Source organism: Anomalospiza imberbis, chromosome 17, assembly GCF_031753505.1.
Source record: "Anomalospiza imberbis isolate Cuckoo-Finch-1a 21T00152 chromosome 17, ASM3175350v1, whole genome shotgun sequence".
In the NCBI taxonomy this organism is placed as follows: Eukaryota; Metazoa; Chordata; class Aves; order Passeriformes; family Viduidae; genus Anomalospiza; species Anomalospiza imberbis.
The window spans coordinates 2,290,610-2,313,805 of NC_089697.1; the positions used below are offsets into that span (position 1 = coordinate 2,290,610).

Here is a 23,196-nt window from a genome sequence, read left to right on the forward strand (position 1 = left end):
TCCAGCTCAGGGTGCCCAGTGGTTGCACACACACGTGTGCACAGACATTGTTCAGGTTGATTCCCTGCCAGCAAAACCTAAAAAGGATTTTTGACTATATTGGTGCATTACTTTAGTTATTGATTGGAGAGAGACTTCTAAAAGGAAATGTGTTGGAGACCAGATGGAGTTTGGAGCACCCTAGTCCAGTGGAAGGGCTCCCTGCTCATGGCAGGGGCTTGGAATGAGATGATCTTTGAGGTCTCTTCCAACCCAACCCAAGCCATTGTGTGATCTATGATTCTGTGAAAAGGGGTGGGGGCCCTGAAGGCTTGACCTGGAGACTCTGCAGGCTTGGAAAGCCCTTGCCAGGCTGTCCCCTGGCACCTCACCTCGGTGGACTCCTCCTGCTCGTTGATGACGAGGAAGGCATCCTCGGTGGCCTGGCGCTTGGCGTCGGCGATGGTCTGCTCCATGCGCGCCCGCTCCGACGCGATCATCTCAAATGCCTTCTGCTCCGCCTCGGCCACCGCCTTCTGCACCTCCGACATGGCCTGCCGCTTCACCTCGTTCACAGCTTCTTCTGGAAGGAAAGAGCAGCCTCACCCACCCACCCTGGGAGTGAGGGGAGCCTCCCCGAGAAACGCAGTTCCTGCAGTGTGTTCCCAGCAGCAACGAGCGGAAAGACCAGCCTCAGTCCCACAGGATCCCCGTGGCACCACAGAGGAGCAGAGCCCTTTGGGAAAGCCAGGGTGGGGACGATGGCAGCCAGATGTGCATGTCCTGGGGCGCTGCCGCAGCTGGGCTCTGCTGTTGCTGCACAGCAAATCCACACACGTGTGTTTTGTGCTCACCCCGGGCGATCCGGCAGGATCCCGGCCGGGTCACCGCAAACACTCACCGGCTTTTTTCCAAATCTCCTCCGTGACGTAGCCCGTTCCCGACCTGCTGCTGAACTCCCGCAGGGAATCTGCTGGAGCAAGGGACACAGGAAAGGTTGGCAAAGCCTCATCCCACCCAGCTGCCACTCACGTGCCCAGTGGTAGCTCAGGACATCAAGGGGCAGGGAAGGATTGACAGCTAAAACTCAAAGCAGAGGATTTCTACGGTTAAAGCCACTCCTCAAACACTCAGATGATAAATTACAACATTTAATTAGCACCTTGCATAATTTATGACTCTGTATAACCTACCTCCTGGTACTCTAAAACAACAGGCAATGCTTATAAATGTATGTTATCCAACTTCTGCACTGTCCAGAGGCTGTGAGCATCAATCTGCACACCAGCAGTTTACATCAGCACAGCACTTACCAATCCCAGGGTAATTCAAAGGCTTGAACTCATGGACAAACTGTCCTCCAAGACACCTGGAGATGCTGCTTGATGTTTAACTGAACCTTCTCACAAGAGCAATAGAGCTTGAAAGTTATCCCTAGGTCCCACAAGGGGAGAAAGCAACAGCTTTCCAAATTTATATAAAAATTTTAATTATATCACCTTTAACAACATGGGGATGGAAAGTGTATTAGTCGTGATATACTTAAATATAGAAGGGCTAAAAGCTGGCTGTGCCCCCCAGGCTGTGACACACACCCACTGCTCCTCAGGCTTGGTGGCAACTGGAGCCAGGGGCGCTTGGATTCCTTGCAGGATGATTCACTCAATATTTTGTATACAAACAAGTAGAATATACATCAAATTGACATTTATTCTTGCTGGAAGAAATCCATTTTTATTACTGAATAATCAGAGGGTTTTTTCCCCAGAACTCTGATTTGCAGTGGGTTTGTTTGGATGGAAATCAGAATTACATTGAAATAAATCAGCATTTTAGACTTGCTTTTTCTATAGGGTCAAACCCCTGCATACTGGATGGGGAAACCAGTCAGCTTTGATAAAGTTGACTCATGCTACAAAAATAAAATTAGTAACACAGGTAGCTATTACACTTACAAAAGCCTTTGGTATTTTTAGAATAAATAGACCTTGACATTTAAAATCCTTCAGGCAAGAGGGACTGGAGGGGGGAGACTGGTGGAGACTAACACCTCTTCCCTGCCTTTTCACCCCCAGCTTTGGACCAACTTTGGCCAGCAGTGACAAGGAAAGCATGAGCAAAGGTGCCTTTAGACGCTGACAAAAACTGCTCCCTGTGTCGCCTCTCTGCAAATCCTTGAGAAAAATACTTAAGTGCTTTGTGGATGTGACAGCCTGCGTTTTTTTGTTTTGGGGTTTTTTTGGTGTTTTTTTTTCTTCATTAGAAGGCAAAATGGCAAAAGCCCCATTTATTTGATCCTCTCTTCTTTTATACCTTAGTTCGCTACCGGTGCACCTGATTGGTCATTTAATCAATACATTCCACATGACTGGCTAATTAACAGGACACCCATTTGTAAACAACCTTATGAGAAAAACAGCAAAATAGATTGTTAAAAAACACCACCTGCAGACTCTTTTAATATCTGACTATCACTGTTTACCTCCAGCTCCCTAAAGCCTCCCAGGCCGATTCACAGGAAAACTTCTCTAGCTTTCTCTCTCTCTGACCAGGCTGTCACATCCATGGCAGCGCTTAACCAGGCTCAGCCCACGACTGGCATGAACGCCCACCCCTCCGTGCCCTGCTCACCGCTGCCCGCCGAGTCGGCGCTGGCGGGGCTGTGCTGGCGGCTGAGCAGCTCGGCGCCCGCCTTGCGCGGCTCGGCCGTCTCGGAGCAGCGCCGCTTCCAGTAGTTGAGCTCCTCCCTGTCGGCCTCCTGGCAGCGCCGCAGCACCGCCATGGAGCGCCGCGTCTTCTCCACCATCTCCATGATGCAGTTCAGGGCCTGCGGGGGGGAAAGAGCCTCAGTCGTCTTGGATTTCACCCTGGAGGGACCATCCCAGGCAGATGAGACAAGAGCGAGGTGGTTTCCCAGGAGTCGGGATGGTGCCGTGCCCAAGGATACAGCACTAGGTAGGGTCACCACAAGAGGTGGCTCAACACCTCCAGGACACGCTCCTAAATGTGGAGAGGAAAACCCCACCACTTTCCTATGGGATTAGGGTTGGCTATGCTGGTGTCAGCGCTCCAGAGTCGCAGTCTAACTCCAAATATTCAGCTACTGGGCCTCTGCCCCACCCCAGCACCATCCCCTCAAAAAAAAACCCATTAGCTTTGAATCGTGAGGTCTCTCTGCATTTATGATCAAAGCTGAATTTTAATCCCATCTCTTTGATGGAAACAGCAGTGAAGTGCCTGGAGGAGCTGCCTTGCTCAGAAGGAAAAAGCTCAGCATAAAATTTGCCAGAAGCACCAGGTCTTGCTGTTGGTGCCTTTTTTGGTCCATAAAAGACCGGCACCTCAGGGAAAAAAAGTCTTAAAAATACAGTAATGATAGGTTTACTCATTTTCTAGGTCCATATCCTGACTGCACTTAGTGCATCTGTGCACTTGTGCATCTGGCCAGGCCAGAAAAGATCCCAGTGGGGATAAAGCTGAGTTTGGTTGCTCAGCCAGCCATGCCAGCACCTGGCCATGCTCTGCAGGATGAGGTCCCCAGCTCCAGACACTTCATCCACACCAATTTTAGTTTCTACTGACCATGGGCAGAGGAAACCTGCCAGGAAAGTGCTACAGCTCCTCTCAGCTCTCCCCACCATCCACCTGCTTGTGGTGGCTTGCTCCTCCACCAGCCACCAGGAGAGCCTGGATATGGTATCAACAAGGAAATCACCAACTGGAGCAGGTGGAACACTGGGCTGCTGCTTCCCACAGAGCTTCCCACAGCCCCTGCCGTTCCTTACGTGATCGAGATGCTTCCACTCATCCGCCCACTCCCTCTCTGTCAGGCGGTGATCCACCAGCTCGTCCTGGTAGCCTCCATTTAACCCTGCAACAAAACACAGCCACAGAGGGATTAGATGGTCCAGTGGAGAGAGAAGTGGCCCCAAAGCAAGAGTAAAGAGCTTTATTTCCAGCTCCACAGAGCTGGGATTTTAAAGCACGTCTCCAGGTGGCAGCTCTACAGGGGTAACTCCATGCTGGTGCTTTTTTATCCCTGTCTGCTTCACTGTCTGGGAAGTGCTACAATCCACTTGTGGCTCCAGTTCTGACCTGCTTGTGGAGCTGGTTCACCTGTTATAAACTCACAGCAGCTCAGAGCTTGTGATTCAGGCTGTTGTGCTGGAAACACATCATGCACCTCCCACACATCCCTTGGAGAAACAGGGCAGGGGGTCAGTCTCTACTCTCCTGCTTTGGAGCTCTTGGACAAGTTAATTTCTATTTCCCTGTCCTCTCTTTCTGCCTGCTGGGTTGGCTACACTCAACTCACACACTAAGTCCTTCCTCCTCACCCTCAGACACTCCAGCCTTCATACAGGGAAATACAAACTCTCAATCTTCCTGTTTGTAACTTCCCACGGGGAGCTGCTTCCTCTGAACTCCCTGCAAAGACTCAGCTGTGAGGATATGCCCAGCATTAACCATCTTTGGGTACGAGTGGCCAAGCAGAGACCAACACCAAAGCTCAACCAGGAACGCTCCAGACTCTCACCAAGCCCGCCGTGCCTGTCCCGGATCTCTCTGTGCTCCAACATCTTGCTGGGGTCCCTGTAGAGGTGGGAGGTGGCAATATCTTCCAAGGTATAGTGCTGGAGGGGTGGTGGGGTGGGGTGGAACTGCCCGCTGGGGTTCATCAGGGGGATGGTGAGGGCAGGGCTGTGCCGGGGCGCGGGGCTGATGGTGCAAACCCTCTTGGCCGGAGGCTCTGTTGGCAGCGGCTCCCTCTCGAAGCTGCTGTCTTCCCTCCTGCAATCACACCAGCATAGACAGGCATTCCTTAGCATCCCATAAATGTACTCAGAAAGATGCAGATTTGGAATCAGCAGGGTTTGGGCAGCAATGATTTTACCACGGGGTAAATGCAGAGAGCTCAAACAAATGCGCTCAATTTGTGAGGCGATGCACAAAGCGACCCCGTGAAAGAAAAGGGTTCAGGATGCCTGAGTGTTGTGATTCATCTCTCTGAGCATGACCAAATTAAAATTTCACAGTTTTTATAAATTTGAGGCATGCTCCACATAATTGCATAACAACTTTTATCTTGGAATAAAATGTGGTGAAAATGAAGCGCATCCTTCCCAGCCCTGCCAATGCCTCCGCTCATTGCCTTGGGGGTGGGAAACTGCTCAGCTCTCTGGCTCAGGCTTTTCAGTGCTACCCAAAAGTCCCTCTGGGACACACCCTGCCTGAAAGAGAAACCCAACCTGAATTCATAGTGCAGTAGGAGCAGTCATTGGAGTCTTAGAACAGCCAGAATAGTTGTTGGGAGTGATAAGATCCTGGATGCTGCTTAAAGCTTTGTCAGCAGCAAAGATAAAACAAAAGTCACGACTTCAACAACTGAGCAGAGTGACAAAAGCTGATTTTCACCTGTCTGGACTGTGCCTCTTGCCATTGCCGTTGACCTCGATGAGCAGCTCGGAGGAGTCAGCGGGAGACGTGGTGTTGGTGTTGAGCAGGATGTGCTCGTGCTGTGCCAGGTACTGGGAGGGCGTTTGCTTGGCAGCGCGGGCACAGTGCAGCAGCTCCCGCTGCAGCAGAGGGAGGTTGGCCTGGAAAACAAGCACAGGGCTGCATTACAGCAGGGCAGGGGTTTCCAGCTGCTCCAAAAGGTTTGGTCTTCATCATAGCTCAGAGCAGTAACACCTGTGACCCATGACCCCCACTCAGGATCCCCCAGCTCCTGGGGTCTGCACTGTCAGATTTACCTGTATTTTCCCAGGAGCCTGATGATGGTGGACCCAAAATCCAAGTGTTACAGGAAGCACTGTGTGCTTCCAGCATCTAGTTACCCAGAGATGTTGTGGAATCCCCTCTCCTTGAAGTGCTCAAGGCAAGGTTGGACAGGGCTTGGAAGAACCTGGTCTAGTTGAAGGTGTCCCTGCCCATGGCCGGGGAATGGAATGAGATGGGCTTTAATGTCCCTTCCAACCCAAACCATCCTGTGATTCTGTGATTTAACCACCCCAGACAGACTCCGTGTGCCAGCACTTCAAACATTCTAGATCTGAACATTTGCAAATGAGATTATAGGCTCAGAAGCTGCCACATGGAGCTTGGTTTGCCTCCTTTATCTCCAGCACACAAGCAGACTTATGTGGCACACAGCACAACGTCAGCCAGTCCCACACGGCCAGCGCTACGCTCTGTGCAGTCTGTCTTGGGCTCCAGCAGAATTGCTGTGGTGCTTGCAAGGAGAGCTTTCCCAGCAATGTCACAGTGCCAAGAGGCACACGGAGAGTCAGCCAGCCCCAGCAGCTCCCTGTCACCTTCAGGAAGGGGATCACAAATGGCCGGAGAGGGAAGTTGGTCGCCTCTTGCAGCTTGCAGTGAAATTCCTCGATTGTCACCGTTGAGTTCTGAGAAAAGAAATTAAGGAATGAAATGGCAATTTGTTCTTATTTTTAGACATGTGGGAAATGGCTCCAAATGAACAGAACTGGGAGGAAGACAGCATCTGCTGCTCCAGGACTGACAGTGTTTGCATTGGATCCTGCTGGATGCAGCCGGCAAGGCTCAGGCCAGCAGAGCAGGAATGCTGCACTAGGAGAGGGGTGGGAGCTGCCTGGCTCAGCAACCCCAGCTCCAGAGTGGGAGACAGAGGCTGACTCCAGGGCAGCAGGACCCAGCTGGGGCAGGCTGTGGAGAGTCAGACTTTGATCCCAGCTGCTCAGAACTGCACACCTTCAGTTCTCCTCATCTAACCCATCCATGGAGTCTCATCAGCCCTCTGTTCACTGTGGTCCTCTCCTGGTCCAGCCCTGCCTCACCCCGGGGCTGCTCAGGCTGGGGAATCTCTGGCACAGCAGCATTTGATAATTGCATATACAAAACTCAGCCCTGCAGCAATAAGCACAATAGCACAATCTGGGGTGAGAACAGCCAAAGGGACCTGGACAGCTTCTTCCTTCCCCAAAAGGGTAGGCTAAGGTACTACCCTACACCCATGGAATGAAATAGGCTATATAAATGCAGCAGCAGCATTTTAAATCCATTGCTTAAGAGTGACCCAGAGGACATGGACAGACTCAGGTTTGCTTTGGAAGCAGAAATGCTCCAGGCTGCTGCAATCTAGCTCCCTTCAGTGCCTGCTGAGCCTCAAAAGAAAATGTGCCAAAAAGCAGAGATCAGTGCAGGAGCCCCACTGGGTGCCCCATGGGACCACAGCTGCCCAGGGCTCCAGGGCCTCAGTCCAAGGTCACAGAATGGGTTGGAAGCATCCTTAAAGGCCATCTCATTCCACCCTGCCATGGGCAGGGACACCTTCCACAGTCCCAGGCTGCTCCAAGCCCTGTCCAGCCTGGCCTTGGACACTTCCAGGGATCCAGGGGCCTCCCCACCCTCACAGGGAAGAATTTCTTCCTAATATGCAATCCAAACCTCCTCTTTTTCAGTTTAAAGCCAATCCCTCTCGTCCTGTCACTGCATGCCTTTGTAAAGCATGTGGAGTATCATGTCTAATGCACTGGACAGTATTTCTCCCAGTTATTCTGTAAAAATGCAAACAATAGATACAATTCTACAGCAAGACCTGTTCATTTGGGTTTGAAGGGCATTCTCATGGCAGGGGTTAGGAATGAGATGATCTTTAAGGTCCCAAATCAAACCATTCTGTGATCCCATGATTTACAGAAAAACTTTGTCCGATTCCTTTCCAGCTTTCCTTAAGTTTAGCTGCACACAAGCTCCTAAGTGCCTAAGCCCCTGGACCAAGAGCTTTTTGAAACATAGCAAAGGCAAGAAAAAATAAATCACCGACTTTCTCAGGAAGCACAAACATAAGAGTCCTGCTCAGCAAAGATGCAAACAGACTACATTGTGTGCCAGGACCTGGGAAAAGCCAGGCAGCCTGGGATGGTGCAGGACTTACCACGAGTGCCAGAACGAGGGTCCGGACCTTCTCCCCGATCTCTGGTGAGATGTCATTCCCAAACTGCTGCAGGGTGGTGAGGAAGCGCTTCAGCTTGCTGAGCTGCCGGGCTCCACACGTGGCTGGGAGCTGCTGGTTGGTCAGCGAGGAGGAGGAGGATGATGAAGGGCCATTGCTGAACCTCTGGGGTGGGGATGGGGCCCCGTTCAGGGTCGGGGGGGAATGGTTTATTCCGTTGGGCACTGCAAAGGGGAGACAGAAGCGATGCTGAGCACCAGATGGGCACATCCCTGTGGTCTGGTGCTGAAGTGGATCCATCCTCCAGCCAGGAGGCTGCTGCTGCTGCTGAGGGGCAGCTCAGGTGGCTCCACCTCGCTGGAGAAGGCTGGCAGAGCCTGCCCTGTGCCTGCCATCCCTCCCTGGGGATTTACAGGGAGTTTTGCAAACACAGTTGTTTTTTTCCAACCTGGTCCCATCTGCAACTTTGCCTCCTGTAAGTGGTGAGCATGTTGAAACAGACTGAAGGGCTGGAAATTTGGGAACTCGGCAAGGGATTAGGATAAATTGTTGACATCTCCACGCTGTGGTTGTGCAATGTTGAGCCCTGTCTGATGAGCAGCTGTGCACTGGGGCCTCAGCTTGGTATAAACCCAGAATTTCGGAGTGAAAAGCACATAATTGGAAATAGAGTCATAACAGATCCACGGGGTTTATCCTTAAAAACCCAGCCCTGAATCCCTTATGGATTTAAGTGCTGACAAGGATGCCACAAGGTATAAAAACCATTTCAAGTGATGGTGTTCAGAGAAGCCCTGACTCCACCTGGCAGAGCTGCCCCTTGCATGTGGGAGGAGCAAAAACTTGTGAGAAAAGATGCCAAAATTTCTGCTACAGCTTCATGAGGATCATAGCAAATCCTGATGAACCCACTGAGGGGTTTTTCAGAGAAGACAGGAGGTACTTGAACAGTTAAACCACTGTGGGGCATGCCAGGGTTGGAGGCTAGAAAGGCTCCACACACCTGGACCTTGGTGGTGAGCACAGGAGGGAAACTTAACCAGAGTCAGTTAAGATGCAAGGAAAGATAAGGCTACAGAGACTAACAAAGGTGGTTCCTGCTAACCAAGGGGTGACAGCCCTCACAGACAGATGATGAGATGAAGGTGAAGGCCAGCACTGAGGATGGAGGTACAAAGGCAATGTGAGCTCATGCCTTTTGTTACGGAGCAAAGCAACCTGAAAACCTCCTGCTCTTCACACACACTCCCAAAGCAGCAAAACAACAGGGACATCAGGATGTACCCACAGGTACAGCTCCACAGAGTACATCAGAGCTGTGTGAAAGGCATTGCCTTTCTGGTAATTACTCATAAAGGCCTTTATTTCACTATAAATAGGGTGAAGCTGCCAAGAGAAGCTCCTCTCAAACAGCAAAGGCTGTGCAGCTCCATGCTCTCCGGCGGCCACAACTGAGGCGCTTTCCCCTTCTCTATTTCACTTCCTCTTATTCTTTCAGATGAAAGTCTGGGGAGAGCAACAGGCTCTATTTATACCTCAGGAGAAAGGGGCTGTGAGACGCCCCTGGGGCTGCGGGGGACCCTCGGGAGAGGCTGCCAAGGAGGGAGCAGAGGATGCTGGTGGACAGGAGGATGCCGTTAGACACGGCCCCGTAACCGCGCTGTGTTTTTGGGCTCAGCCCTCCTGACCCTCTGCCAACGGCACCACCACAGGGCAGCTGTTAGTTATCTGATCCTGCACATCACCAGGATCTGCTCCACCACAGACCACACAGCAGGGCTGGCACCTCGACTTCCAGGTGAGAGCACGGTGCTGGAGCAAGCGAGGCAGCGTACCAAGACCAGTGGGATTGCTGGTTTGGGGACAGCAGGATGATAAAATTCCTGGGAACAAACTCATCATCTAAGGCTGCTCTTAAATTCTGCCTTAGGTCCTACACAATCAAAGGTTTTGCTGCTTCTCCAACCCTGTGTTAGTGATCCACAGGCAGGCATGGCTTTGTTCCAACTGCTCCACCTCACCTGCCCAAGCCAGGGCAGGTCACACCCCCACTGAGTGATCAAGACCCTCTGGTGCAACTGAGAAATGAAAAAGCAAGAATGAACTTCACCATAGGTCACATCTCTCATGTGTCTTGGAAAGAGGCAATTAAGTCATCTGCAATCAGCAGATTCAGGCTTCTTGGCCCTTAACAGTGTGCCAAGCATCCTCATTGGAAAAATTAATTTCTGTCACTTTGCTAATGGTCTTTTTCTGCCTGAGCAAAAGGAGAGCCATTAAAAACGCCTGAGCACATAAAGATGGGGACAATGTGTCTGGCGGGATAACCCAGTGATTAGTGCTGCTGCCAGCACATCACAGTGTGTCCTCCAGGAGGCTGGGCTGGAAATCTGCAAACCCCACTGCCAGCATGGAACTCTGAGATAGCCCAGACACTGTCATGGACAGCACAGCAACGCAGAACCAGCTGGGGAACACTCTGAGCAGGGAAAAGGGGCGAGGAGAGCATGGAAAATATGTACATGCCATGTGTAGGGGTCAGATAACTCCGTGCCCAACAAAGTAAAGCAGCTTTGCTCCGGAACAATGCTTTTAAAAAGACATTAAATGGCTTAAATGTTGGCTAAAGAAGGAAAAAAAAGACCTTTTCTAGTCTGTAAGAAAAGGCTGAAGGTCCTTTCCATCCATGGAGTCACCTCTGAGCAACACTCAGCCAGAAGAAGTGGGTGCAAGGCTGTGCTACAGCTGGGCAGGATCAGGACTGACTGTGGCTTAATAGGAAAGATTATAAAGAGAAGATGGAAAAAAGAGAATCTGGATGGACAGCAAGGAATTTTCAAGGCTGGGAAATTAAAAAATGAAAAACTTTCTAATCTCAGCTGCAGGAATGCTGTCTGCAAAATGAGATACAGCAGAGTGGGAATTAACTCCTCCAAAAGATAAAGAGGAAAGCCCAGCTCTTGGCTTGCTTGAAGCTGACCTGATAAAAGATTCAATTTCTTAAGGAGTTTATGGTGGAAATCAAGGCTGCACCTGCAAAGAGAAAGACTCAAGACAGCACCAGGAGCAAGGCAGGAGCAGGCAGGGGGACAAAGGGGGATTACAGAGCCTGTTTTATGTCCTGCATGCACTACAGAACTGCAGGAAAGCCCCGGTCCCCCCTCCCGCACAGCCAGGCAGCATCACCCGCCGTGCCCTGGCTGATGGCTGGGACATCCCAGGGAGTTCTGTGAGCAGAGCCTGCCCTGCTGGCTAGAGCTGGTCCCAGGACAAGCAGCAGTACTGAGCTAAGCCGGGCTTACGTGCAGTCGGAGTGAAGGACACGGGCCGGGGGCCGCCGGCGTTGACCGGGGGCAGCGGTGGCATGTTGGGAGGAGAGGACCTGGACTGTATCTTCACTTCCACGGGCGATCCGGGCATCACTGGCACCCTCTTCTCACCAGCAACTGTACCAAGAGAAGGTGGCAAGGCTTAGTGACAGTCACGGACACGCGTTTCCCCGCCCAGCACGCCGGGAACAGTTGCAGGGGTGAAGATAAGAGCTGGGGGAAGTCAGGCAAGGCTCCCACGCTGCTCTGGAGGGCCCCGAGCTGGGGACAGGCACCAGGGGTCATGCCTGTGGTGTCTGTGCTCACCATCCCAGTCTCCTGACTCCATCTCCTCACCCCTCATGCCCAAAGACGCTGTTCAAAGTGTTTCTGTCGATTTGCTTTGCCCCTGTTTAAGATCTCTCTGGTACACACCTCGATGAGCCTTTCCAGAGGAATCCCAACCTCTGGGAGCCATGCAAGCAGTACTCTGGACTTGGGCTGTGCCAGAAGTGACTGGAATGGGCCTGGAGTTGTAGAGATGAGCTGCTATCAGTTACAGCCCCACTCTTGTGTGCAGTCTCTGGTGTCTAATCTATGACCAGCTCCACCTGCAGCTTCCTTTCCAGCCTTGAGGGATGTCCCAGCTCAGGGGAACAGTGTGACCACACTCCCAGCTCCAGTGGCTGGGATCAGCTTCACAAGACAAAAGGGAAGAAACACCCTAATGTAATACTGGAATGCCTTTTTTTTCTTTTTTTTTTTTTGAGAGGGGTGTTTTGGGGTATTTTTGGTTTTTAAAATGCAGACAGCTCAGCAGACAAAGCCTAAGGATCTCAAAGCACAGTTCCTGTGGGGTGCTCTGTATTGCACTGCCAGTGTCTCCAGTGCCCATGACCCCAAAGAAATCATCCCTCTGAGATTGTGGTCCCCACTCCCTGCTCTTCAAGCTGCCCCTCCCCTTGCTCAATTAACTCACTAATGAGATGTGAGCAGCTTGTCCCACCCAGGAACACGGCCGGGTCCCCAGCACGTCCAGCTGCACCCCAGCTCAGGCTGTGAGGGAGCTCAACTCAACTTCCACTACTCCAGCGATGCAAGCTGGGCTCGGGACCATTACCATCTAATTTGTTATCCACAGCTCTTACCAATATCTGTCAGCTGCAAGAAACTCAGCTTTTGAGCCTGGGCAAATGATGAAATGCTGCCTCCCCATAGAGCGCTGAATAGGTGGCAAAATTCTGCACTGAAATAAAACCCAAACCTGCTACTTCTCGACTCCCAACAACAAAAATGCTGCTTTTGAGAGCAGAGAAAACACAAACTGGCACCTGAGCCCTCGTGCTGCTGCCTGGGATCTGCTCTGTCAGCCCCAGCACCTGCTCAGCCACCGAGCCACCTCATTTATTTTCCTTATGGCAAGTCATGGGGAATGCCAGCGAGGTAACAAATGAACTTTGTTATTCCCAGCATTTCTTTCTGCTGTTTGCAGGAAGGGGAAGCAGGGATGATACACACTGAAAATCCATGTTTTCCTGCCCTGTCAGTACAGGTGGAATAACTTGGGTTGGAATCGCTACAAAACCCTCATCTCAGAACATTTGTGTCTTCATTTATCTAAGCCTGCTTTCAAGAAAAGGAAAAACTTCTAGGCTTTGCTTTCATGAAGTAGAGAGATATTGAGCCAAGGGAAACTACTATTAATTTTAACATATAATAACTACATTAATCCCATATTGCAAACTACTGTGCATGTGGTCCAGCTTCCATACAATTGAACCCTGATGTGCAGACCCTGCCTGTCATTCCCATGCTTGAATATGATACTCAGATGAATAACCATGCATTGATGTAGGAACATGATATCATTTATACATGTAGGCACCTATTCCAGCAGGTGAGTTTATCAGCAAGAGCAGGGAAAACCCCCTGACTTTCTTTCCTCGCTGCATAAATGCAGCAAAACAGTGAAATTTTGTACACAAAGTTAGGGGTATTTCTACCACAAAAAGTCTGAGTTCCCTCACTCAGGCAAGGAAGGGACACATTGCTAAATGACCCAAATTTTTCTATCAAAACAGCACTAATTGTGCCTCTCCAGCACTCAGTGTCAGCTGCCCAATGACCATCCAGGGACCCTCTGTCACCCACCTGCCTCCTCTCCTCCCCCTTCCCATGAAACCCCCTTTTCCAGGTGTACATGGCCAACCCAATATTGCCATACTCTGGAGGACATGAAATCCTTAAGTTCTCTCCTATTCTTTCCTAAAATGTTCCTAGGGCACATTAAGAAAGCAGAACTAATTTGGTTAATTTACAGGCAGGGAGACAACTTTCACATAGAATTTATAACCCCAAAATAAAACCAGCTACTGTGTGAGACACCAAAACTGAAGCCCACAAGAAGCCAACACCTTCTTTTCCAAGCCCACTCCAACAGACAAGAAGAAAACAGGATTGTTAAATTTAAAAGCTTCCTGCTAATGACCTGGGGCATCTATAAATGCAGATAAAAAACATCTTTCTGAAGCTCTCCTTTTTTAGCCTAACATGTCCATTTAATGAGAATCATCTGAGCAAACCAGGCTGTGACCAAGGGCTTGAGTCAGCCTTCAGTTGACCTGGGGCTAAAACTGAGCCAGTGAGCTGCTCCCTGGAGAAAGGCTGCCTTCCTGGTCTCATTCTTTCACTTCCACCACTTGGAAATATTTACTGGCTCACCAAGAGCAGCTTTTCAGTGCTGCCTCCATTTGCACAGGGAGGTGCAGAGATGCTCCTCAAAACGTGTGCAAGTCACCAGCTGAGTCACTCACCTAAAGAGTCAAATGCCATCATAGACTTTGGATGATACTCTAACAAGAATAATTGTTGTCAATGACTGAATGCTCCAAGCACCAGAGCAAGATACCTGCCCAAACTGGAAACATTGCACTGTTTTCCTACAAAACCTCCTCCTTCCAAACCTCACCTGGATCAGAAACACAAATGCTGTTGTTACTTCTCAAGCAGTGCCTGCAGGAGCAGGCCAGACATATTTATGGCACAACACTCTGGCTGTCAAGCCCCCAAATGTCCAAACTTTGCAGCGACACGTGCTCAGCTCTGCATCAGGACCTGCCCAAGGTGACCAGGGACAGAGGCAGCAGCAATGTGGACACCTGGGTGGGAGAGCTGCCTTCCCAGCCTCAGACATACAGGAATTTCCCATGGGAAGAGGACTCAGAGGAAACAAAACCCAAGGAGATGCTGTTTTAGTCCTGGCTCCACGCAGGAATTCCATCTCCTCCCAGCAGCGCCGGGTTTGCGGCGCGGATGTCACAGCTCTCAGCAGCTCGCGCTGCCGGCTGGGCACGGGCAGCTGCAGCCGCAGAGCAGCCTGTGCTCCTGCCCTAGATATTCCTGTGCCCCATTTAAGGAGCCCAGGTGTGCAAGAGACCAGAAAGCCCAGAGCTGTGAGTACACCTGGAGCCCTCCCTCCCTCCCTCCCCGACACGCTGCAAGGCCCCGGGTTCATCTGGCTCCGCTCTGGCTGTCGGTGTGCACCAGATTTCCTTCGCTGCTCCAGTTGCCATCCTGGCGTAACAAATTAAAGAGGAACATATGTCAGGATTAAGTGCAGCTGATGATTTTCCTTTCTGGAGAGGAGAAAGAGCAAAGTGACGCAATGGGACAAGACGCCAAGAAAAAGTCTGGGGTCTCAACTGATGCTCAGAGAGGTCCCACTCCTGTGCTCCCAGCTCTCCAACACCACAGCACATCTCAGAGAGGCAGTTTCAACACCAGCTCCAGACAGATCTCATGCTATTTATTTTCTTTAAAGAAGTGTTCTACCTATAGTGTTTAGTACAAAGAGAGTGGTGCTGTGGCAGGTAACTTCAGCATTTACTTGCACTATAAACTGTATAAAGAAACTGCTTCATTAATCTCTTCATGCCTGTGGACTTGAAAAAAGGGAAAAGGCAGAAGAAAAAAAAAAAACAGCAACAAGTTAGGGAGTATCTCAACTACACTGGAATTTAATGTAATCCTTAAATTCCTTTGGCAATTAGAGAATAAACTAAGTGATGAAAAAGAAGTAGATACAGTGCATGAGGAGAACTAGATGTTACCTTCCCCCAGAAAGCAAGATTAGGAACAGGAGAAGAGTGACAGTGAGGCAGACAGACACAAATGGTCTCCTCCTCATCCTCTTCCCAAAGTTCAAAATATAATTCAAGGCAGTACCAGGAGGTGCTCCACTCTGCTCAAGAGAAAGCCTTGATCTAGATTCCCTGGCAGTGCCATGGATTTGTTGAGACCAAGAGAAGAGAGGAAGAGCCACTGCTACAGAGCATAAAATGGGGATGCTTTATATGAATTTACACTGCAGTGTCTGCATGGGCACAATTTAATCCAGTCACCTCCCTGAGTGGTATCTTCAAGCCATTCCTGATGCACAAGTAGGATTCCCCTTGATTCCATGGCACAAGAGTTAAGGAGGAAGGATGAACCTGCATGCCCTGGGAGTGATTTTGGAGCTGTCATTTGTAAATAAGCTGCAAAGAGTCAGATGTGTGTCTCACCAGCCCATGTGCCAGACTTGGGCTCTCCAGCTTTCTGCAGAAGTCAAACCATGAAATATCTTGGAAGAAATAAGAGAAAACTACATGTAACATGAGACAGCCCTGTGACACCAGCAGCTATATGCTCAGGTAAGGGTTTGCTTTTCCCTTTGGCAGCTTGCAGGACAGAGAACAGGCTCAAAATCAGACCTTGTCAACAAAGCTTTTACCACTAAGTGGTTACATTGCAAACCTGTAAATTAACAAAGGTGTTTTTTTGAGTAAAAGGCTGTGTACAAGGGTTTGCCCAGTGGTTCAGTCTCAGGAGGGAAAGCATGTAATGATTTCAGACAGAAAGAAGTTTAATCAAAGCAGATGTTTTTCAGCTTTCATCTGGAACAGGCAGAACATATTCATAACCTAAAATGCCTCTCCTGACCCCAAAAAGTTAAAAGCCCCAAAGTCATACCTGTCTCTTGAGAGCAAGGGACTGGAGAACTGTCCCAGTAACAACAGCCAAGGTCACGTTCAGCAGGAGAAATTCTTTGGTCACCCACGAGCCAGGTCTGAGCTTATTCCAGAGCCAGTGGACAAACAGACACCCCAGAGGTGATCCAGCAAGGGAGATCAGCCACACCTGTCTTTGCACCGGCCCCAACACCAGGGTGAGCACTTGGGCGAGAGGCATGAATTATAGACCGCCTACAAGTCAGCAAAATGAGCCCTTCCTACAAACAGTCCTTGGAACTTCTTTCCCCACCATTTACACAGATCAGAGTCTCTGGTTTTAGATAAAGCAATGCCAAACTTAGCTAAATAGACAGAGAGGGCATTGGAAAGAGGGAAAGGAAGGAGGGCCAGACCTTTAACAGCCCCCTCTGACCCAAACTGTTGTATAACTCTGCAAGTAGCTCCATGTCTCGTGCTGGAGGGCAGGCCAGGGAAATGCCCCAGCCCAGCCATGCCAGCCCTGACGTCCCCAGCGAGGAGGACGTGCTGCAGTTGGCTCGTCACAGGGTCCCTGTTGATCATCTGAATGCAGACGAGAGGCAGCATCAGTGTAACCTGACCTGATAATGTAAATAGGGTGAAATGAAATATGGTTCGCCACCTCCCCAGCTCTGGCGAATGTTTATTTTGAATAACATGCTTATCTACTCCAACTGCTCACCATCTGTTTTCAGTCTCCACCAAGCTAATATTTTTCACATTTAGGAACTGAGAAATGGGAAGAATTACATTTAAATTTTATTAACATCTTTCCTCTGCTCCAAGGTTGCCTTTCCCTCCCCTTGATGGCTCTAAGCCATCTGTAGAGCACCTTTGCAGTTCTCCAAGGCATGCAGATGAGAGGTGATCTACATGCAAAGCAAGAGCATCATTACTCAGGCTTCCAGAAGATGCCATTTACTGCTTCTCCACTGCAATTCCCTCCCTCACCTGCTTCCAGGCAGCTTCCCCCAAGCTCAAACTCAAATCACATCATCAAGGGAAAAGTAATATTTTATCTTTTTGCAGCATTGCTGCATCAAAAAGCGATTGAGAGGGAAGATTGAAGATAAGCATCAGGAACAAGACAGCCAATACAGCAGCTTTCAGAAAAAAGGGATGGTTGGGTCTGTCCCAATTTGGAGGAGAGTGAGACACTGGGAGGTCTGTAGTCAAGATGACTTCTCTCTACAAATATTAACATTTATTTGCTTGTGGGGTGGTTTCTAGAGGTCTTTCTTTGCTTGAGTCAACAAAAGGTGATTTACAACCAGCGCTGTGGGACACGAGTGTGTGGCATAACCAGGTCACCAGCAAGGGCAGGTCACACGAGGTCCCTGTCCATCCTCCTCCCTCCACGCCATGGAGTTGGCCAAGATGCTTCTACAGCAGCAGTGCCAGTGGGTAACTCATGTCCCTATACAGATATTTCCTCCACCACGTGTGATCAGCCTATTTTTACCCCCTTTAGCTGGGTTTTATGGCACAGCCCAGCTCCTGAGCTGTAAGATGCTGTGGGAGTGGAGAGGGCTCGGCACCTCTCAGGAGAGCCTTGCATCACACAGGAGGGAGCTGCTGAGCCTGGGATAGGCATTTTATAAATCAAAAATAAACGCGTGTATCTCCATTGCCATCTAGTCCTCTCCCACACACAGCTGTTTCACTTTAAATCTCAATTCAATGTGAAACTCAGATAGAAGAACTTGAAAGAGCAAAGTATGTTATCGTTCACAAGCAGTCCAGAAAGCAGTTAATAAGGGAAATAAGATTAATAATTTATTCCTGAAGGCAGACTGCAGATCTTTATCCGTCTTGCCCTTCAGTGATTTTTATAAAATCCTATTAATGTGCCTGGCTCTAGGAACTCAGCAGTAGCACAGGTTGGATTTCGGGGCAGTTCCCAGGCAGACAAGGCAGCGGCAGCTCCAGCTCTGCCTGTGCCATGGCCCAGCAGCACAAACCTGCCTGCGGAGCACTCCTGCCTCCTGAGCTCTGCCCTCCTCTGGGGCCACCGACTCGGCCAGGACCAAACCTGTGGGATGTGGGATTCACCCCACAAACGATCGGATCCAACACACCCCACAGCCGTTGTACATCAAGCCCCCAAATTCATCTTGCTTTTACAAGAACACAATCCACCCTGTTGTGGTAATCCCCACTCTCCTGCTCTCTTTCCATGAAGGAGGCAGGGAATAGTTACCCTGACAGCCATTTCCACCCAGGAGTTGTTGCTGCTCTAGCCACCACACCACATCCATTCCCTTCCCACACCACAAGCATCCCTACAAAAATATTTTGGGGACCCAAGTTCATCCCTTGATGCCCCTGGCAGCAGCTTTTGCTCATCATTGTCTCAAAGGGATGCTGTGAGCTCTGCCAGGGAGCCCGAGGTGCCCTGGTGCATGGAACCCTCCTCATCCTCACCAGCTGATTGCTCTGCCCTCATCAGAGACAGCCACCCTGGAGGGAGGCATACGCTCCTGGAATATAGCCCAGGAGAATACATTCCTGGAAACCAAGGCCTGCATTGCAGTTTTAGGATAGGAAGCACTCTGGGGACTGAGGGGAGTGATGCAGCCTCCCCAAACCACCCCTTTGGCTGGGTTATAACCTGGGACAGGGTGCTTGCTCAGCAAAGCCAGAGCTGCTCACTAATTCATTTGCTTAGATACTGCTAAGTATTTTTGGTAATTTTTCATTAATTCCTTGTTCCATTTAACATTACAGGATCAAGACTATTTTTTTTAAATCACCCACTCCCATAACAATATTAAGCAATATTTCCTCCCCTGCACTATTTACTCCTTGGGCTAAAGCACTCGGAATGAAAAATGAAAGCAGTTACAGATATCAAACGGGCAATTATCACAATCATGGCAAAAAATTAGTTCTTAAAAGTCTCAGCCTGCTGCATTGCTCTCCAAAGCCTCTGACTCTGAGCAGAACAACGGTGGCGGGAGCAAAGTTTCCAGATGGGAACATCTGTGTCTCATTTGCCTCAGGGAAGAAAACACCAGGAAGATTAACGGCTCCTGAGGCTGGTGGAGCCCAGACACAACACGTACAGAAGGGATACCATGGAGAAAGGCTTGGAGCAACAGCCTGCTATCAAAGATTGGGTTTTTTTATTTAATGATTATTTTGTGGCGCTTCTACACGTGGGGAAATGAGATGTCAGAGCAAAAGAGAGCTTGGGTTTTACTTATTGTAAATGCCATGTAGAGAGAAAGCAAGAATTATGCTTGTATTTAAAAAATAAAATAAAAGCAGCACTTTTACCATCTCAGCTATTTTTAGATAGAAAAATTAATTTTATTAAGGGGTAACCCTCCTAAAAGGTGTGAAATTGCTCCCTGTCCAGAGCATCAAGGCCATGGAGTCACCTCTCTGGGGTCCAGTGAACACCAGCTTTACACCAAAGAGTAAGAAGTGATCCAACAAGTGGGAAACTCATGGTTGAATGACCGAGTTCCCCTGGCAATGGCAGTAAAAACCTGTTTCCCTTAGGAGCATTCCTTAAATTCTGCCACAGTTTAGGGACCACATTTCCCAAGGTGGGCAGGCGTATAATCCACAGGTTATACAGAGGAACAACTGAGCACTGTAATTTTGAGAGTGCAAATCTGTTTTTTCATTCTGCCTAGAGTAAATAAAGCTGGAACTTTTGTACCTGTAAAATTTTGGGAGGTCCAAGAGGGGAAACACAGTGAAACAAGCTCTAAGTTTAGAAAGCATTTTCCACCTTAACAGAGGCTTCGAGACAGCCTTTAGGACATGATTTTATCTAGCCCTCATAAATCCTTTTAAAACTTGGACTGCTGGCCATTTAACAAGCAGCTCCACCCTTCTCCTGCTCTCCAGATGAAACACATTCGCACTGGGCTCCATTTTGTTCCCTCCTTCTCCAACCCAGCAGCACCAGCAAAGCAGCAGAGCCTGGGGAACCGTGGTTAATTGGCATCCTCTAATTACTAATTAGCTCCAAGGGGCTCTCTGCAGCTCCAAACAGTCAATGGGAATGCATCCACTGATTTAAACAGGCTTGGGAAAAGCAGAGCTGCTGGAGCAGGCTCCGAGGAGTGACCCAAGGAACTGCACAGGGAACCCACAGCTCTCCATGGAGGATCCAGCACGGGGCCACCACCACTGCAGCCTTTGCTGGGTTTCTCAGCAAGGGCTCTGGAGGAGCCTCAGGGAGGGTTATAGGGTTCTCTCATCCAAGGGGAGCATTCCCAGGGGGTTCTGGCTGCTCTGCAGCTTCTCCTGCCACAAGCGCCTCTCACACAGATGCTGCAGTTAGAGGTGTCTGAGCAGTGTTTGTGGTTTAAATATCCATCATAAGAGTAAGCCACAAATTCATCCCACCACCACCCCACAAACTCCATTTAGGACCCTGAGCCTCCTCGCTGCCCGACTTTACCAAAAGAGATGAGGAGAGGGCAATGTGCACAGAGCAGATCCCAGCAGGAGCTGATGGCCACCAGCGCAGCGAGGCCACAGCTCCCACTCTGCAGCACTGCCCTGCTCCCTGCTGAGCTGCTCCAGGAAAGCACTGCAGGTCTGGCACTCCCATGGCTTCCCCAGGACAACCCCCTTCCCAAGGGAATCCTGCAGCTTCTGCACGGTGAGTCTGGTTCATCCCAAAAGTGATGGTCGCCAGGTGAGCGAGCCTCTTTTTTCACTGCCTGGTGGTTTATGTCCCAGCTCTCGGTTTCAGCAGGAAAAGCTGTGGAAAGGAGGACATTTCCTAGCCAATTCTATAAGAAATTTAGGAGGTGCTGAGAAAGGTGCTGTTTCTGGGTCAGCACAGTGAGCCCCTTTGCTGAAGGCTTCCTACCAGCAGCCCCGCTCTTCTCACTGTGGGATGAATCCCTGCCTCTCCAAGGACAACCATTTTGGGAGTTTCCTCTGAGAAAAGCATCCCATCCAGCAGAGTCCACTGCACTGCCTGGTCCATTTTTAACCCCAAGCAGCTGAGGGATGGTGTAAGATCCCTTATCACAGTGCCAGGTGAGCTCAGATCCCAATCCCACAGCTCCTGGCACTTGAGAGCCTGCCCACCCTGTGCCTCTGCTCCCAGTTAGCTGCTGGGAATAAGTTTGGCCACACGCAGGACAAGTTCCTACAGGGAAGTGCATGGTCTGTACAAAAGCTCCCACAGATTGTTATGAGGGCAGCAAGGTTTACTCCAGTTTTTTGTCATCAGAGAACCCAGAAATCCTTCAGCCACAGCAGCTCCTTCAGGAGAGACAGCCTTATCTGTGCAATTATGTCCTTTCCCCAGGCATCCCTGAGATCCACAGTGATCCTGCCTCACTGGGTACAACAAACACAGGCACTGTCCATGACTTGGACAGGTCTCCATCCCACACTGACACACCTCAGGGATCTGCACAGCAGGGCAGAGACAGCCTGGAGCACCTCAAAGTTCAAGCAACACAAGGAAAGGGGGAAACAGTCTGAAAAAAATCATTAAATATTTTGAAATAAAAGGATTAATTCAAACCCACCTCAAAATCATCCAGTGACTGAATATTTGGGAGCTTTAAACCTGATTACTAAAGACATACAGAAGGAATTTAAAGTCAAGCTTTAAAACCATTTAAGAAGACATCCCTCTTGCTGTCCTCCATCTTCCAAACCCTGCTCCTTGATGGTTTGGTCCCCAACACTCTAAATGAACCTTAAAATCAGCTCTGACCTCAGAAAACAACCAGTACTGAGCAAATCTGGATTTCTTAGAGCATCATGAATATCACTGAGCACAGGGATCTGGGCTAATGAGAACAGGAACAGCAGGTCTGGGGTTTAAGAGTAGGGGTATCCAGTGAGTAGAAAGTACTCCAAATGAGTAAAGCACAAACTGGGATAAAAAAATCTCTGCATACCAGGCAGACACAAAGCAGCAGAGCTACCAGCTCAAGCACCACTACCAATAACTGTAAATAACAGTAATTAAAAAAAAAACCACCCAAGGTCACTTCTGAAAGAAGTGAGATCTCAAGGCAGAAAACCACATTTAATCCATAACAACCAATGTGACCACAGAGAGGCACAAATAATACCAAGGACACCCAAAGCTATTACAAAAGCCTATATTAAACTAGAAAAAACACCCAAAACTAACAACAAACCTGTCTGTTAAGCACAGACCAGGTACAAATCCTGACCATCTGGAGAAGAAAGCAGTCCAGAAACTCATAGTCAGATGGGCCAGTTTAGAGGAAAACAATGGTCATTTTAGCAAAAACAAAACAGAAATGAAATCCAGTGCAAAACAAACCACTAACCAAGTTCTACCACAAACCCAAAATGAAGCAATCAAGGAAGGATACAGAAAAACATCCCCCTTGGGTCCCTGAAGTCATACCATTTCCAAATATAAAGCAGACTCTAACACAGAATCTCCCTTCTCCAGATGGAGGCTGAAGAGCAGGAGCTCATCACTGCCAGCCAGCCCCAGGGCTAAAGCTCCACCAGACTTTATCCAAAATTGGGAAAGTTGTCCAAGAAATCACGAGGAACTTAGGAAATATTTGGGAAATCTCTTTAATCCTCATTATTTACAACCTCCTACAAGTGCCAGAGGGGACTCCATCCCTGTGTCAGTGTCTGCAGGGAAGGGTCACAGCAGGGACCAGACTCTGCTCTGTGGGTCAAGAGGCACGGGCAGGAACCGATGCCCAGGAAGTTACACATGAACGTGAAAGACTTCATTCCTGTGTGGGAATGCCCAGGGAGGGCAAATATCTCCCTCACTGGAGGTGTTCCTGAACTGTCTGGACACAACCCTGTGTGCCACGTGCTCTGGGATGACCCACCTGCTGTGGTCCCTTCCAATCGGACCCACCCTGACCTTGTGTGACCAGGAGTGTCCCTTGCCCCACAGCCAGGCTGGCTTTCCCAGGCAGCCCTGGCACTGCTGCCCACACCAGCACCCCTCTCA

General features: G+C 49.6%; 1 protein-coding gene across 6 annotated transcripts in view; it reads right to left on the minus strand.

Moving 5' to 3' along the window:
- CBFA2T2 (CBFA2/RUNX1 partner transcriptional co-repressor 2) overlaps positions 1–23,196 on the minus strand; it is a 58,277-nt gene that overhangs the window by 4,503 nt on the left and 30,578 nt on the right. For 3 of the 6 annotated variants that reach the window (XM_068207454.1, XM_068207460.1, XM_068207459.1), the window contains exons 2-10: positions 11,215–11,358; positions 7,895–8,136; positions 6,294–6,383; positions 5,395–5,576; positions 4,517–4,770; positions 3,765–3,850; positions 2,611–2,806; positions 881–952; positions 372–562 (exon numbers count right to left, since the gene is read on the minus strand). In XM_068207454.1, the coding sequence (XP_068063555.1) occupies positions 372–562; positions 881–952; positions 2,611–2,806; positions 3,765–3,850; positions 4,517–4,770; positions 5,395–5,576; positions 6,294–6,383; positions 7,895–8,136; positions 11,215–11,358 (1,457 nt within the window). The remainder of the gene's footprint in view (positions 1–371; positions 563–880; positions 953–2,610; positions 2,807–3,764; positions 3,851–4,516; positions 4,771–5,394; positions 5,577–6,293; positions 6,384–7,894; positions 8,137–11,214; positions 11,359–23,196) is intronic. The other 3 variants (XM_068207458.1, XM_068207456.1, XM_068207457.1) reach the window with 3 other exon arrangements.